Here is a 17,553-nt window from a genome sequence, read left to right on the forward strand (position 1 = left end):
CCCCTTGTCCCCCCACTCCTGCTGGGACAGGGCTTGGGGCTGGCCATCAAAGTGCATCCTTAAAGCATGAAACAATTCATTCCAGGTAGCAAGACTTCTCCTCCCACAATGCGATGCATCTTAGTAGTGCTCAAAGAATGTTCTTTTCTTACAACCACAGGAAATGACCTAAACCCCACAATTTTATTTTTTTTTTAATTCTAACAGTGGTGGTGCCAGTCCCAGCGTTGCAGATGTAACCTGCTCAGACGCGTGCACTCCCATGCCCAGCTACTTAAAACTACAAATGCCCGCTACTGTAGGCAGGCTATATGTAGGTAGATAAACGTGCATGCAGAAATCGAGGCGTCTGCAATCCAGTTCAACAGGATCACTTGGAAGAATCCATTAATATTATATGGAAGTGCTGGTAGGATTAGCCCAATGTTTCCCAAGCTGCAACATCCCCCTGCATCATCTGCTACCAGCAAAGCAAGGATTTCCTGAGCTCCCTTGCTCAGCCTCCCCAAAGCCAAACTTGGGCTCCCCTTGCTCCTTGGGAGCTGGGCAGGATGAGGTCCCTCGTGCCCATCCCACCTGGCGCTCGGTGCCCGCTTTCATGCACCCACCTTCTCCCTTTCCTAGCGGTGGGCTCCACTCGTGGACCTTGCACCTCCAGCAGCATCGGCAGGGCTGAAGGCAACGGGAGACGTCCTGGTCTGGATGAAATCCGTAACACGGGTTTAACGAGCAATTCCTGCCCTTGTGCTATTGCTATACGCTTAATCCTGTATGAGAGCGGGGGTTAAATACCTGCATGCACAAAATGGCTTGTGTGGATATAAACATACCCACTAAGAAAGAAATAATACTGCTCTTAATCCAAAATTGTTATAAATTTATTATGCATATAAAACCTGTGCTGGCCAGGACTCACAAAGCAGCACTGTAAAAAATACCCCCTCCTGGCACTACAAATCCCAGAGACTAGAAGACTTATTTTTGCAAAGGACCCTCACAACTGGGAATAAATCCCAAAATTTAACAACTTGTTTATTTCTTTTTTTTTTTTTTTTTTTTTGGTAAAAGTAAGTTTGCCATGTTAACAAAAGCAGAATAGTTTTATTTAGTGTTCATCTCACACCTTTGACAGCTGCAGCTGTCAGGCACAGAAATACAGTATTAAAATAAACTGAACAGAGTTGCTCATTGAAAAAAATCACACTATGCAAACCTGTGGATTGTAACATCAACAGTATAAAATGTAACAAAATTGGAATTTTTAATTTTTTTAAGCTTTTAAAGATAATAGTCCAGGCTATAAAACTATATAAGCATTGAATAAGAAATGTTAAAGTCAACAAGTCTACAACAGATACATCTTGTAAAAACTCAATAAATTATATATATATTTATAATATCTAGTAACATTTGAAATCATGCACAGTTTTGTACATTTTCTTTTTTCAGTACAGGAAAACTCAATGCTTCGAGTACTTGGAATGTACACAATTAGCAGACATTTGTAAGAAAATACCAAAAAATTCTTTTTTATTCCAACAAAACAAAACAAAACAAAAAAATCTATAGAAATCTACCTTCTCAAACTTCCATTGAAGTAACCTCAAACTATAAATTATTTATTTTAGGATAAGGATTTTGTGGCTCTAAAAAGAAAAAAAAAAGTCTTAAAATGAGATGCTGTCATCCTGTTATTCTGAAACATTGATATGTAATATGCACCAGAGTAAAATGGAAAGAAAGAATTCAGGATGAAATTTGCCTTTCCTCTTCGTGGTAGTAGATAAAGTCTTCCGGACAAAAAAAAACCCCAACCCCAAAACCAACAACCCACCCACAAAAAAACCCCCAGCCCAAATCTCCCCCCTTGTCAGCTTGATCCACTCTAAAATTCCCCAGTTCATTCCTGTGCTTTTAAACAGCTGTCTGACATCGAGGAACAAAACAGCACAGCATTTTGAACACAGAAAATCAGGCATCACTGGCATTTTCCAGTGTGTTAGATGCAAAAGAAAGATGCAGTCGTTGCACCTCTCCCGCAAACAGTGTCACTCTTCTTCCTATTTTGCTCACATGGCATTTCTGAAGCCCAAAATACAACGGTACTGGCAAAGGGGAAAAAAAAATTACCCCACATCATCCAAAGTCAACATTTTGCTTTGCTGCATACTTGTTATTAAATTGACCACAAAGAATACCTTCATTTGAAAATAGAAAAATAAACACCCACGCCCCCTTAATGCACAGTGGTTAAACTGATGGAAGAATTCTTGGCCCTGTTTTTCTGAAATATGTAAAAATCATCTCTCTGCTGCTATTTGTTTGGTTTAACCACTGGTGATGTATTGAAAAATAAACTTACCTTTGCTCACTGCAATCCAGGATAAACTAATAATTTTTAATGAATACATATATATATATATATATTTATAACATTAAATGTAATTTGTTAAAGGACTGTACATCTATACATTCTTTCAATATTTCCCATAAACACAAAAGAAAAACTTGATTAATATATTTTTTCTCCATTTTTAATAAGTTAAAAAAACACCCTTAAGCTCGGTGAAATTTAAAGTTTACAGTAACGCTACGCTATTTAAACCGATGAACAGATATGTTAATGTCTATAAATAACTTTACAAATATACATGTTAAGGTACAATTTTTAAAACAAAACTGTGAAGATATAAAACAAACAAACAAAAAATCTTTTCTTTTGCCCAGATCAGTATATCCTAGATTGCAATGCTCGTATCTTGAGACTCTCTCAGTACTGCTTTAGGTTGCATTAGTATTATACATTCTTTTTTTTTTAATATATTTATTTATATATATACAGGATATATTTATAGATATATACACAGATTCTCTGGAATAAACCTTTTTGATATAAGTTAAAGGCTCTTGCCTACAGGTACCCGTAACTTCTTTCTCCGAGTCACTGCACGTAGATGGAGCCAAACCGCTGGTGTCGAGGGGTGGATGGAAGAGCTGCTCCCCTCCCACTCACCCTTGGCAAGCAAAAAATATGCAAACCCCGAAAAGCAAGATTTTTTGTTTTCCCCCAAACGGCTGTTCCCAAAGGTCGGGATGTGGCTTGAGATGCTGTGTGGGCACGCAGGAGCCAGGTCCCCCGCCGCCCTCGGGTGGGTGATGCTCTCTTCCCTGGGGTCCCCCACGGCCACCGCTGGGTCTCTGCCTGTCCCTGGGGTCTGCTCCCACCTCGGCACGGCCCCATCGCTCCCAGCCCAGTGCAAGGGCCAGCGGCTGCCGAGCCCGGCCAAAGCACCGCCATTTCAGATGACTTGACTGTCTCTTCTTACTATTTTTTTTTTCCTTTCTCCATGACGATTTGCATTTTACTTAATTTTTTTTTTCTTCTTCCAAAAAGGATTCCTTCTATGTAGCTGGGTGGTATGATCATGAAGTTATAAAAATGACGACAACAAAAATATAGATATTTTTATAAATATATGAATCCCTGCAGGCAACGTGGCTTTTCAGCTCCACCAAAAAGGTTCATGTACAGATTGCATAAGCAAAGAATTTCTACATTCTTTACACTTTTTTTTTGTTTGTGTTTTTTTTTTAAAAAAGGAAGATTTTTTTTTTTTTTTCTCTTCTTCGTATTGCAGGCACAGAACGGCTACTCTGGCACTCGAAATGCAAGCGCGGAGGCTGGGAGGTCAGCACCCCCCAGGTTCAACATTCTGCTTAGTAAAAAACCCAAACAAACAAACAAACAAAAAATGAAAAATAAACAAACAAAAAAATCATATATGATAGATCATCTTGGCAAGAGATTAGTTCCTTCAGGCCAAACAGTGCTTCTTGACTTTTTATACAGCAAACTGGAAAAAAAACCAACCAAAAAAACCAACCAAAAAAAAAAGTTAAAATTTCTTTTTTTCTTTTTACCCTGAACAGCTCGACAACACAAATCTCCAGGCACCACCACGCAGTTCCACTGGAAGATCCTGCACTACGGTTTCGTCCTTGGTGCCCCACATTCGCGCCTCCACGGGCATGCTGCCCGCCCGTCCGTCCGTCCGTCTGTCCATCCGTTCGGGGGAGGGTCCTCACGTCCGGATGACGCCATTGCAGGGCGGGTGCTTGGGCAGGCAGGGCTCGTCAGGCAGCAGGTCATGTGCAAAGACCGAGTCGTCCCCCGAGGAGCAGGTGCTGTGGGTGTCCTGGCCAGCCGGCGAGTACTGCTCGAAGGGCACCGAGAGGTCCAGGTACTCCTGCCAGGGCGACAGACCCATCAACGTTGGGTGCCACCCGCCAGGGACCGAGTCACCCCTCCCCGCGCCCACCACCCCGCCACACTCACGTCGGTGGACGTCACGGTGAGGACCCTGTCCAGGTCTTCCACCAGCTGCTTGAAGGTCGGCCGCTGCGAGGGGACGGCGTGCCAGCACTCCCGCATGATCATGTACCTGCGTGAGGGGAGAGGGGACTGTCACCCATGGTGGGGGCTAAGCGGAGCCCACCCACCCCCAAATCACCTGAGAGAACAGCTCTGGCCAACGCAACTTCAGCCATGGTGGCCTTGATGCATGGCCAGCTGGGGGGGGCAGGAGGAGGAGGGTTTTGTGGAGCCACGCTCCTCGTTACTGATTATCTCATGCGTGTCTGAGCTCTCAAACCAGGAGGAGGCCCTGTCCTAAAGGTGACACACTAGAGCTACACCCCCAACTGCCGCCCACCAAACGAGGGCAGGCATGTTACGTCGCTCGGCAGTCATGAGCTGAGCCGACATGAGTAGGGTGAGCCTACCTGGAGATGGCCACACAATCTCACAGCGGGGATGCCCCAACAGCCCAACCCATGGCCTGGGGTGGTATTTGGCCGCAGAAGAAAGGGGGAGCGGGGTGAGGAGGTAACCCCCGCCACACACTCACAGATCGTGTGTGCAGTTTGCGGGTTTGTCCATCCGATGGCCTTCCTTCAAGAGTTTGAAGAGCTCCTCAACGGGAATTCCCGGGTATGGAGACCCTCCCAAAGTGAAGATCTCCCATAGTAGCACTCCAAAAGACCAGCTGGAAACCAAAGAAAGATCTTTAAAATTCAATGAGGTTTTTTTCCAAGCCCCCCCCATATCCCCTCCCCACCCCGCTCGGCTTTATTTCTGTGCAGCCATGCATAGCTAACAAAGTCATCAATAGCATGACTAATTGCCTAGGCCATTTTTACTAGTTACTTGGAGATCTCTGCTGATCCAACTCAATAGCAAAGAAATCCCAGGCACCAAGTCTGAAATTGAAATGAGCATTTAATCAGATAGGTGACAGCCCATCTATCACCCCCAGCTCTTTGTTAGGTCTTCCACCAGCTCCACTGAATGGAACAAATCAAATTATTCATGCACAGCTTCACTGAATTGCAGGCTTGGAACCACAGGCCACTAATTGTGCAAGCTGATACCAAAACTTGCTTGTTACAACACTCATTTCACTGGCCAAGCTGGGAGAAAAATACCCCCACAAAAATCAGCAGAGCACTAATGTTACACACTCCAGTCTCACAGCTGTGCTCTGGTTAAAAGTCCTCTTTTTCAAAAATATCTTTTGCCTTCTTCATTTTCTTTTTAAAAACAGGGATTATCTGTCTCTGTTTTGCTTTCATGCACGCTCGCTCTCCCGTTCTCTAGCTTTGATTTATCTGTCATGCCTGCTGCAGCATTACCTAAGCATGGAAACTATGATTTAAGATCAATAAAAGCCAAAGTATGTGAAAAATACAGAAATAGAAAAGATTAATTTGTCCAATCGCAAGCGGCAAGCCTTGGGGAGCAGGCAGGCTGGCTGCTGAATTACTGTAAAAATGCCATTATCAACCAAATATTGAAATAAAAAAGCCGGTGTGCATGCTGGGCTACTTCAGCCCTTGCAAAGTTCAGACGGGATACAGATTTACCACATAACGCGGGCTCTGCTCTTTGCTTACCGTGCAGAGGCACCAAAACTGACAAGACAGGATTAGGAAAAATAAAGGCAAATAAATGAAGTGGCAAAATTAATCTGTGAATATATTTGTTGAATAGTCTCTGATCAGCTACTAATGGCGGACAGAATATTTCAGGCTCATCCCATATACTCAACTGAAGCGTAACTGTCTGGGGCAAAGCGTGAAGGAAGCTGAAAGTAATTTTTTTTTGTGTGGAGTTTTTTTTGCATAAAGTTTTTTCACTGCAGCATGAATCACCTCATCTATAAATTGGACAAGAAATACCTGCCTGCCTTCCAATAATTTCTCAGCAGCTCACTAGAGAGCCTCGGATGAAAGCTACTAGATAACCATAAAATAAAACCGCGTGTGCAAAGCTTCAGCTTGGAATCGATTCCTTTGCTTTTGCATCCCCAGGCACCCCAGCATTGAATGAACCGTGCACGTGCTTAGCAGTATGTTTGTCTTTAAGATATTATAGGTGTTGATTTCCCTGTCATTTTATTTTTTTAAAAAGTGTGGGTATGCTTACACATCGCTCTGGTGAGTATAGACCCGGTCAAACAACGCTTCTGGAGCCATCCATTTCACAGGCAGCCGACCCTGTAATTAGGAAGACAATGGGAACATCCCATCAGCATATTCCCCCAGCCACATCGGCACCATCTGAATCTTCTTTTCTAATCCAGTTTGAAACATTTTCATTAACAACCTCATCTGCCTTCCCGGTCACTGGGCAAAGCAGTAGTGGCCACATATAAACAGATTAGAGCATTTGATCCCTGGATCTTTGCTGACAATCTTTGCAGTAAATGCTCTCTGTCGAGGACTGTACTTCAATGCCAAGGCAGGTTTAACATATCAGAGCATCTAAATCTTTGCATGGGAACAGCATCCATTGCTCATAAATGCAGCGAGCTCTGCAGCAGAGCATGGGACAACTTTCCGTCTCTTTGGTTGGAAGAAACAGGTTGACTTCAAGTCCAAACCTGGCTCAGGCTGAACTTGAAGGGCAAGTTCCAAGAGTGAAGGCAGCAAGGGCCAAATCCTGTAAGAAACAAATCCTTATCCTGCTGGAGGCTAAAGGAGGAGGCCTCATCCCAGGTTTCCAGGGGAACATCCTACATCAGGGTCACAAACATGGACTGTCACATATGAGAAATATGAGATTAGAAAGACTAGATTAGTCGTAATTCTTTTGGGCTTTGCTTGGCCCCTGGAGGGAGTGAGAAAGGACTGTTTCGTTTTTGAAGCATAATTTGGCTATGAGAGGGCTTTGTCCTCTTCTGACCCACTGCCTCACTGGGGGAGACAACTAGAGATGGGACATAGGCAGGATGCATAAATGGGATTATGCTCTCAGCTGTCCAACACAGCTCAAACAGGGAAAATCCATATGATTTACAATTAAAATTCCCAAGAATTTTTATTAATTTATGATTAGGAAATCCTGGCAATTAAGAGACATTTCTGATATGATATTGGAAAGGCTCAGTATGGGCATGGTAGGCTTTGTAGGACTGCTCGGACATTTAGACCCCTTGCTCTTTCAAGACTGTCAGGTTCTGCAATACCCTCAACCTCTTCCACTGCCATCTCCACACGATGTTGTAGTTGTGGCTTTTGCTCTTCTGCTGCAGAGCACTGGGACGTGCTTTGTTCTCTGCAGTGTGGTGGTGATGGGGAGGATGTCCCATGGACTGCTTAGAGCTCAGCATCTGTTGCAGGGCTTTGAATCATGATACAAGTTGTCTCTCTAGCCCTTCGTTCCTAAATTAATCTCTGCAGAAAACATAAATGGCTCCAGGACTCAGCCGTTGGCAGTAGAGTCAAGGAGCTCAGTTGTGAAAAAGAGAAATGCATGAAAGCCAGGTAGCTCCAGGAATACACATAGTGACATTCCTCTGTCAAGGGCTCTGGTGGGACCAGAGGTTGGCTCCTTGGGAACTTTATGAACAGTAGCGGAGCAGACTGGAAAGGGTTCCATTCCCCTTTGGTAAAACCCTTGGTTTCTCTTAGTCTAAAGCCTTCTGGCCAGAGCTGAGACCTCACGATGGCTGCTAGCAGCAGCAGTATCTGTGAGGAAGAAAACGGATGGTGGGTGGACTCCTGGGACCAGCCTAACTACAGTCCCTCACTAGGTGAGGCCACCGGCAGATTTCTTCCTCCTAAGCCCTTCTAGAAAGGGAGATATGGCACAACGGCCACTTGCTGTAGGGATGGCCGAATTCCCTGCCAGAAGGAGAACTGCATGTGCTTGGCCGCTCTGTACTTACATTGGTGGTTTTCTTGTAATAGTCGATGTTGTGAACGTCTCTAGCGAGGCCAAAATCAGCTATTTTCATCACATTGTCTTCAGTGACTAACACATTCCTGGCTGCCAAGTCACGATGAATGCACTGTGAAAGGTGAGCAAGTCAATAAATAAGGGCTTGTTAGTTGCTCGCGCCTGGAACCAACAGCACCGTGTAGTTTATGAGCTGCCGTTTCATTGACTCCCAAGCTCATAAAGCTGTGGGCACTGCTTAACTCCTCGCTTTCTGTGTCACTGCTCCATCATGCATGCTCAGTGGGAGCCACCTCTTAGCAACACCTAATCGGTAGCCTCAGCGCTGACACAGCCACGCATCTTTTCTCTCCAAAGGGGATGCACAGATGAGAAAGCCAACCCTTCTCTTCTGTGGGCGCTTAGTGGGATGTGAAACTGTCTTTCTGTCCTGCTTTTTCCAGGAAGAGGAGTGCAGGTTGATGTTTGAAGGAAAAAAATCCTCAGATCAAGACATCCCCAAATACATCCAAAATACATAGACTCCTGCACTGGTTTGGGTTGGAAGGGACCTTTAAAGGTCACCTAGTCCAACCCCCAACATCACAGCTGTTACTGAGAAAGAAGCTAAATTAGCCTGCACTGTGCAGAAAGGGAGTTCAAAGCCACCACGAACCATCCACCCTGAACCGCAGTCACAGGATGAACACATCTGACATCTGAAGCTGAACTGGCTCTTGCCGTAGTGCTCCCTGCCTGCAAAAAGAGGTCACGCCGGCTGGTGCACAGCTTCGTGAACGCAAAGCCTGATTCTCCACTTGCTGATGTCAGGGTAAATCAGGACTAATCCCAGGGTATGATGGAAGTGGAAGCAGCAGCCGGCGCAGTGCCAGCAAAGTGCTCCCCCAGGGAGCATCCTGGGCACAGCCACGCGTCGAGCCAAATCCAGTCAGCTCCACTCTCACCGAGCCTACGCGTGCTGGTGACAGCTGCAAGCATGGAGCTACACCCAGGATCCCAGGTTCCTCGTGAGTGCTCTGCATCTTTAGTGATCTCAGAAGGGAGATGGGGGGACAGGGGTGAACACGGCTCCTGACTGTTGCCTAACATAACGTCTCCCACAGTGGAAGCTCACAACTCGGTGTGATGCTCACGACATGACCACTGCTGCCCAAGCTTCAGGACTGCCCGTCTGAAAGACAGTAGAGGTTGAATTGGTGAGGACAGGCACTGAGGTCCGGGTTGCTTGTGCCTTTATATGCATTTGGGGGATGCTAACAGGCCCGCAGTGAGGGCTGTGCAGCTGCATGGTTCATGGATGCAGCCAGCATATGGGAACTTCTGCATACGGATGAAGCCTCCAGCAAAAAACCCAAGGTACTTCATAGGGAAAAATCTGATCTCTAAAGAGAGAAGCCTGCCATGCTTTGCCTGAGATTGTCCTACACACACAGCATTGCATGCCTTTGACCACTTGGGTCTGACCGACTCTTCTACCAAATGAAGTTTCTCAACTCACTTTCTGAGATGCCAAGTACTCCATGCCTCGGGCCACCTGGTAGGCACAGGAAACCAGGTCTTTAAATGTCAACTGCTCCTCGGGCAGCTTGCAGGTGTCGAAGGAATAGTCCATGCCAGGTGGGCGACGTGCCCTGAGGTATTCCCGCAAGTTCCCCTTTGATGCATATTCCACCAACACGTAGAGCGGTCCTGCAAGCAAGAGTGCATCAGCATCCAGCGGAGGAACAGCTGACCACTGAAATCTCATCTGGGACATTTTGGGCAGCCAGTGAGTAATTGCACAGAAGGGACTGTCAAACCTGAGCCTCCCGTGGCCCTGCGAGCACTGGGCTGCTTTGCTACGTACCATCCTGCGTGCAGGCACCGAGAAGGTTAATAATGTTTTTATGCTTCCCAATCATTTTCATCATTTCCATCTCAGAGACCAGGTCAGAAAGGTCCTTGTCTGTGGCATCATCTGGACAAAGCAAGAAAGGAAAACAAAAAAATGTCAGGAAGAAAATAAGTGTTTTGGGAAGCAGTTAATACAACTGCTGCGTAGCCATGTGGGGCTTTGATGGGGAAACAGTATTCAAAATATAGCAGTATTTGTTTTTATTCTACTTTGGGAAGAATCAAAATGAAAACCTACTACAACAAAAAGATAAAAAAACAAATGGAGATAAATGTTCATATGGAAATCAATAAAGCCTTTCACCTTCTGTTTCATCCTGGTAAGTATTAAAGAAAAAAGTCAGTTTTGGTACCTGGGATCATTTTGGTTTTCTTATTTGTTTCCCTCCCTCATCTCCAGGGGCAAAACATTAAGGATGGTGGAAGGTCAGAGTTGGGAGAGGGGCTACAGGAAGGAATGTGTTTTTTTGCGTGGAAAGCTGCAGTTTTTCTACAGAAGTAGAAAAATGGGGGAAAACCTCCCCAGATGAATGTTTTGCTTTGGAAAGATGGAAATGTTCCTGCTTCCAAAACCAACTTCAGAATGGACTGAAGGAAACGTAAATTAAACAAATCCTTTTCTGATAAGAAATTTTAAAGATGTCACCCCATGTAACCTCAGCCCCAGGCTGCTCACTGCTGGAGCACCTGCCCTGTTTGCTCCTGCTGAACTTCTCAGGGTGAGTTTGTTTGTGTGTTGTCTGTGGTTACCATGCATGGGGGACGTGTGGGAAACAGAGACTCACCTGGAGATGCCCAGTGACTTCCCCATTTTTGGCCTCCATTTAACCTTTCAGGAGTTTAGGATCAAGTTTCTTCAATAAAGAAACTCCTCAAGAAGGGGTTTGTCAACTGAATTTCTGTAAACTCCACCTGAGCTTGTTGCATAAGCTTTTGCTAGAACAGGCAGCGCTGGTTATGGAAGGAGTAAGGAGTGGGCTGATTCACATAGGTGGCTAGAAGGGAAGGGGGTTCCCCTTCTTCTCAGGGATGTTATTACCCCTTGGCAGAGAACTGGGTTAATTCTCAGTCCCTCTTCCTCGTGGGATTTTCACTTTTACTTGCTCTCCAAGGAGACAGCCCTCACCCGCAGGCTGTGTGGGTGAAGGGGAAGAAAGGCTGTTCTTGCTTTCTTCTATTGTGTCTGTTTGTATAAAAGACTTAAAAGACAGGGAACGAGAGGAAACCCCAGTGCAATATGCTGTTCCGCCCTTCGTGGGCTCCCCATACCTTTTAGCATCTTGACAGCAACCGTGATGGCCTTGTTTGGCTTGTCCTTATCGATCCCAATTGCTTCTGCCATCACCACTTGGCCAAAACACCCCTCGCCGAGCGGCTTCCCCAAGGTCAGGCTGGAGAGAGGGACAAGCAGGCACATTAGTGGGTACCGGGGTGGTGACACTACCAGCAGGCACAGAGACCCCGACCCGTGGGTTGACTGACCGAGAGCGTGCCAATTCCCACTTGGGATCGGGAGGCAGTTCCAGCTCAGAGACGTTGGCCAGCATTGGCCCGTCGCTGGAGGAGAGACGCGTGATCCGGACCAGGGGCGTGTTGGAATTCATGGAAGAGTTGGACTCCAACGACACCTGCTTGGGTAGAGCAAATGAAGTGTTATTGCCAACTGTATTCCTAGGGAAGGCAGTGCCTGAGATGGATCACTGAGGGGGTTTGAGCTATCTTTGCCCACTGGCAGCCTTCTGGTAATTTCTAAATGGGAAATCCCCACTCCCACCCTCTGCTTCTCCCCCCATCCTTGCAGAAATGCACTGATCTAGGCACCTGCGGTCAGGTTTTTACCGGTGGAAAGGAGGGACAGGTCAGCCAGTGTCCTCCAGCAGGCAGGAGGTATATTCTGTCCATTTTTTATGCGTGCATCTCCATAGCACATACAGGCTATGGAGTGACCTCTGTTCTGGCACTGTAAATGCCCACCATGAGCTTGCAGCCAAAGCCGTGAAATCCGTATCCATCACTACGTGGTTTTAAACGGTGCCTTTTGCTCCTGCCCCTCTGTAATGACACATGGCAGAGCATCTCTAACTGCAAGGAGAAAGAGGACCCTCTCCCACCTCCATGAGAATTGGGTCAAGTCACGAGCGACCTCTGCGAAAGCAGGACCGAGCACAACTGAACATGCTCTTGCTCCCCAAATCCCCGCTCCACCAGGGAGCCTGGACTAAACTGTTCCCCTGCAAGATGTGCTTTTTGTGGCATCCACGGCTGCACTGCCAGCCCCTCTTGGACAAGGGCGACAGAAACACAGCTGCTTGGGAGCTGCTCATGAACCAGAGTCAGCTGCCACCAGCTACTGCTCCACTGGAACAGAAACAAATGAATAAAAGGGGTTAAACTCATAGACTGCAGCCAGCTATGTCCCTCTTGGGCAATGTTTTTCTGGTAGAGCTTCTCACCTAGAGAGAAAATTTCAAGGAGGGGAGAAAAAAAATAGAGGGATGACCATAGGGGGGAATAGGAATCTTGTATCTACTTTCTGTTACCTGTCTCTTAAGTGGAAATTTGGAGACTTTCTGCACAGTGGGGGTGTTCATGGCCTTTTTGTTTGGCATTTTCATCCTGCAGATAATCACAATGACCAGCACCAGGATGAAGAGAACAAAGCCAGTGCCGTAACTGAGAATGCCAGCGTACACTGAGCCCGAATCATCCATCTCCATGAGCTCCTCCGCTGCGGGGTGACAAGAGACAGCAGTGAGGACGGGGCGGGCAGCTGCCCGCACACAACTACACACATGCAGCACGAAGAATTTGGGGAGGACTTGCTCATCTATGCCAATTTGCTGAGTCACTTCAGTGAGGGAACTCTCCTAGGCCAGTGGTTTTCCACCTGTGGCTGTTGCTAAAACATTAGTTTGGTTTGCCTATTTTGGGGTCATTTTACTGCCCTTTGATGCAATCCCGGGGTTTCTAAGAGCCTTCAGCCCACAGGCTGAAAACCACTGCTCTAGGCTGAAGGCATCTTCACGTGTCTGTGCTGTCCCTCTGACCCAAACCTTGCTTTCCCTGCACATCCACACCACATAGCTGGATGCCTTGGATGTGCGGGTTTGCTGCACTTTGCTGATTTGGCTTCTCTAGCAAAGATTTCCACTGGACCAGTGCCTGCCCTGAGTGCTCAAAGGGCACCCAGGGTTAAGGCATCACACAGGGAAAAAGCCTCATGAGAGCAATGTGCACAACTTTTTCATAAAAACTTAGTTCTGCTGGGAAGAGGCTGGAAGGCCTGTCCCAGAGAGGTGGCTGAGCCGGGAAGGTTATGGCATGAACCCATCAGCAGTGGCTACCTGCTAGCAAGACATTTTTGGGACTAGCGAAGCTCAGCTGTGTTTTTCCCCTTGTTCCTTTCAGGGCAGGCACATAGACCAGAGGAAGGAGCCACTGTGGGACTGGTTTTCTGTCCCCCAAAGGCGTGCTGGCATCAGAGGAACAGTCAGCAGTGGGAAACTTTATAATGAAGTCATGCCAGCGCGGTTAGCTCGCTAACGGCTCGTGTACATCACTGCTGCCCCAAAGCAGCGGGAGCTTTCCCCTGGCAGCAGCAGGCTCCATGTCAGGTCTTCGGTGGCTGGGTCCAGGGGGACACGGGGAAAGGGCTGTCGGTGACGTTGGGGGCTGCACCAGCCTCTGTGCCAGCTGTGCAGGGCCTGATCCTGCCAAGCGGCAATCTCCTCCTGCGAGAAAGGGTTACCAGATCTCTCAGGATCAGGCACTATGGTCGGTGCCACAGCTCTGCTGCCTTGGCTCACACTGTCTTGCCCTCCGCTCCACGTCTCTCCTCCCGTAGCGTGGCCAGGGTTTTACAAGGAGAGGTTCCCCAGGCAGGCTGTATCCTGCACCCTCTCTGCGGGTAGCACTTCGGGGCCTGCTGCTGCACAGACGGCTGCCCTTCACTGCGTCTGACTTCAATATAAAGTTCCGCTTCAGGTTTTTTGGTGGGTTTTCTCCTGCTTATTCTTTGCTTAAATAAGAGGCGAGAGACATTGTAAAACCAGCGTAACAGCCGGATGAGACAGTATCACAAGATTCTCAAAATAACAGAGACGTTAGTCTTCTAACCAAAGGAAACAATTTCTCATCCAGTGGATGGCAGAAGCAGAAACAGGATCAGATCAGCTATTATAGAGCTGGCAAATAAACAGAGAAAAGACCAGCAGATCCCACCAGCAGCAGGGTCGGGCACGGAGGAGACCTTGAGCCCCAGTAAAAGCAATTACATCCGAATCATCCGCACAGATAAAGTCAAGATTAGAAATGCCAAAGTTTCTGGTTCCTAAACACATCTCGAGATGGATGTGTTGTGAAATGGACCCAAATGTGGTCTATGATGGGGTGAGCCCTTTCAGTAAGGGTCTGCTGAACATACTCCAGGTCTGTTCCAGCACTCTCCGCAAGGCACAGCACCCATGAGATTCAACATGAATATTGCTGGTGCTTTTGTGGACCATGCTCAAGCCTGCCCCATAGCCGCAGGCAGATTCTGCAGGTGAAGGGACAGCACAGCCTCATTCCCCTCTTTTGGAGAGCAGGCTCCCCTGTTGCATATTCTGCGCTGGCTTCATTGTCAGTGAGAGCTTTGCACAGGAAAGGACCACAAAATGGAGGTCGCTCTGGCCTCGGGTTTCAAGCCCACTGCAGCTTTCATCGATCCCAGCTGGAGCAGGCAGCATGCAATGCCCCTGGGAGCCAGGACTCCTGGGCTCTCTCTACAGATGACTCTCCTCAACCTTCTGTTTGAGATTGCTATCTTGGCCTGTTCATCCGTGAAGTGGAAATAATGCTACAGGCAGGGAAGGGTGTACTCACACCAACCACTTATGCATCCAATTTTAGGTTAAGATACGAGGTTAGACAGAAAGGTTCCTTCATAAGATGATCCACAGTCTGTGTCCAATTTAGGTGCCCTGGACCATCTGATGGGGAGGTTTCCTTCTCCCACTGGCAGTGTAAGAAGACAAAGGTCCTAACTTTGGCACTTAACAGTCTCCCAACAAAGAGGCTGTGAACACCTCCCTGTTAACTAGGTCAAAAAAGATACTGGGCATTTTATATTACTACTGCAATAATAATTTAAATCTTGAGATGCAATGCAAAAAGTGTCAGCTGTGAGTATGCAACAGGGGTCTGCAGCAAATTCCAGAGCGCCCTCCCTGGATAACACCCCCTCTTCCAAGCAAGGGGTGGTCTGCAGGAACTTGGCATTTCTAAAGCAAAACGTCAAGGCACCCTCGAGAGGGAAAGAGAAGCCAGCACAGAAGGAAATACCTGGTAGCACCGTCAGCCAAGCAGAGTGATGTGAGAACCCAATAGAATTCCCTGCGAGACAAGTATATTCCCCAGCATCCTCAAAAGTAACATTTCGCAAGTACAGAATCTCTAGCTCCTTATCCGTTGTGTTAACACCTGCCGTCTACGGGAAAAAAAACACACACATATAGAAAGAGGGAAAACAGAGAATAAGCCACATTCCCAGCAAGTGTGAGGACACCACAGGCAAATTTCAAAAGCAATTAAGGTGGGTTGTTTGGGGTTTTTTTCCAATGGCCCATCTTCCACATTTATTTATTCATTCCCCTCTGCAACCTGTAGTCAAAAGCAAAAAAAGTTCCCTTCACCAGGTTCTTACTCTGTCCCACTAAAGAAGCATGCAAGCAAAAGCATCCAAATGAAAAATTGCCCCCACAATATGACTGACTGTGGGTTAGTAGGGTGAGTACAGGGGTGGGGAAAGAAAGATGGTAAAAGGGGAGAGGAAGGACAGAAAGAAAGGAGAAAGGAGGGGAGATGTAGTGGGGTAAGACTCAAGTGCTGATCAGAGGAACATACAAACATTTTGGTTCATTAGGTCATCGAAAAATATAGAATTTTAGGATTTTTTAGAATTTTTTCGGACTGGGCATCTCAAAGCCATGTATTGATTACACAGCCCTTGATACTGTAGTATAACTGGCCGATAACAAGAAGGTACCTGTAAGGAACTTTCCTGCAGTGGCACTGAGCAACACAGCAGCCAGACCCTCCAGGCTGGAGTCAAACCCCAGAGCCCACGAGATTGCTGCTCTCTCTATTTAACATGTCTGCTCGTATGAGCCAATGTTGGTATTTATTTCTCCATTACTTCTCCAAGGGACAGAACTGATTATATCAGTTTTACGGGTGAAAATCTTGAAACAGCTTGGTTTTCCAGAGCTTTGAACGTCACAGGTCATTAACATGCAATTCTGTTATCAGCACTCAATTGTAAGGAAGGGAAAGGAATAAAAGCATGAAGAGTTGATAGCAAAATTTGACAGTCATTTTATTGTGGGAATTTTTCCATGGCAATTGCTGTATAGGCGTTACATTCTTGTAAAAAAAAAAAAAATTAGCAAGAAAATAAGATAAAGCCATTCAGCGTCAGTTGACAGGGTATAATACAAAATGAATAGTAATTTTAATCACTAGCTTCTTTAAAATGTTATAGCTCATTCTTGCAGTTGCCAGGGCCTTGGGACAGAGTCTGTGGTTTACCTGGTTTTGGTTTGCGAATGTGGAGCCAAAATGGTTTTTCGGCTATGCCTACGAAATTGTTGGCTCTACACAGATATTCTCCTTCATCTTGTTCTGTCACATTGAACAGATTTAGGTTAGCATCGGCTTCAGCGTTTTTACTGATCCAAGACTGCAGGAATAGACAGAAACCTGAACTTCAGTAAACCAAACAATACCTCCATCACACCTACATTAGCTAGGATTGACTGTTCACGGCTATTTTCTTTTTGGCTGTGGCAACATCCCCGGCTCACCCTGTGGTGAGAGACCTAACCCAGGACCTGGGTGAAGAAGAGAAGTCGCATTTGGCCCCCAAACCACATGCAAGTGAACTCCCTTCCCTTCACTAGCGGCACACATGCGATTCCTTTTTTAAAACAGACCAATTTCCCACTTCTCCATCTGACAGCAGTCAAAGGCCCTACGGTTTCTTAACAACTCTGCAGACAGGAGCACCAGAGAAAGGGCTTAAGCAGATATTTGTGTTTGCAACCCGGCTCAGCAAATACTGTTTCAATTATCAGATTCCAAAATAGAATTTGGAAACAAAATATAAGCAGTGGCGGTCTGAAACTCGCTGCTGACTTTGCCTTTCAGAAATTAGCTGTAATTTTTTCCACTGCTTATAGGAGCCTCTTCTTTACTAAATAAAGTGGTGCATATAAATCAAACAAACTTCAGACTCTTAAGCAATCTCTTATATCTCTTCTTCCATGCTGCCACAGCAGCACATCAGTTTTTTCCCTAAACAGTTGTTTTTATTTTGGTTGAAAATGCACAACTGTTTTGGGTGGCCTCAGAAGTAGCCTAGGGAAAGTCTAGAAAAAATATCA

General features: G+C 46.4%; 1 protein-coding gene across 4 annotated transcripts in view; it reads right to left on the reverse strand.

Annotated features, from left to right (window-relative positions):
• Positions 1-1,081: 1,081 nt before the first annotated feature.
• Positions 1,082-17,553, reverse strand: part of FGFR3 (fibroblast growth factor receptor 3) — a 58,276-nt gene continuing 41,804 nt past the window's right edge. Inside the window, exons 8-18 of one of the 4 annotated variants that reach the window (XM_069795499.1) lie at positions 15,455-15,599; positions 12,673-12,860; positions 11,615-11,760; positions 11,402-11,523; positions 10,086-10,196; positions 9,738-9,928; positions 8,229-8,351; positions 6,485-6,555; positions 4,908-5,045; positions 4,337-4,442; positions 1,082-4,247 (exon numbers count right to left, since the gene is read on the reverse strand). In XM_069795499.1, coding sequence (XP_069651600.1) covers positions 4,083-4,247; positions 4,337-4,442; positions 4,908-5,045; positions 6,485-6,555; positions 8,229-8,351; positions 9,738-9,928; positions 10,086-10,196; positions 11,402-11,523; positions 11,615-11,760; positions 12,673-12,860; positions 15,455-15,599 — 1,506 coding nt within the window. In that variant the 3' untranslated portion in view covers positions 1,082-4,082. Of the gene's footprint in view, positions 4,248-4,336; positions 4,443-4,907; positions 5,046-6,484; positions 6,556-8,228; positions 8,352-9,737; positions 9,929-10,085; positions 10,197-11,401; positions 11,524-11,614; positions 11,764-12,672; positions 12,861-15,454; positions 15,600-16,699; positions 16,851-17,553 lie in introns of all 4 variants that reach the window. The other 3 variants (XM_069795492.1, XM_069795484.1, XM_069795476.1) reach the window with 3 other exon arrangements.

The sequence above is a fragment of the Haliaeetus albicilla genome, chromosome 1, assembly GCF_947461875.1.
Source record: "Haliaeetus albicilla chromosome 1, bHalAlb1.1, whole genome shotgun sequence".
NCBI classification, from domain to species: Eukaryota; Metazoa; Chordata; class Aves; order Accipitriformes; family Accipitridae; genus Haliaeetus; species Haliaeetus albicilla.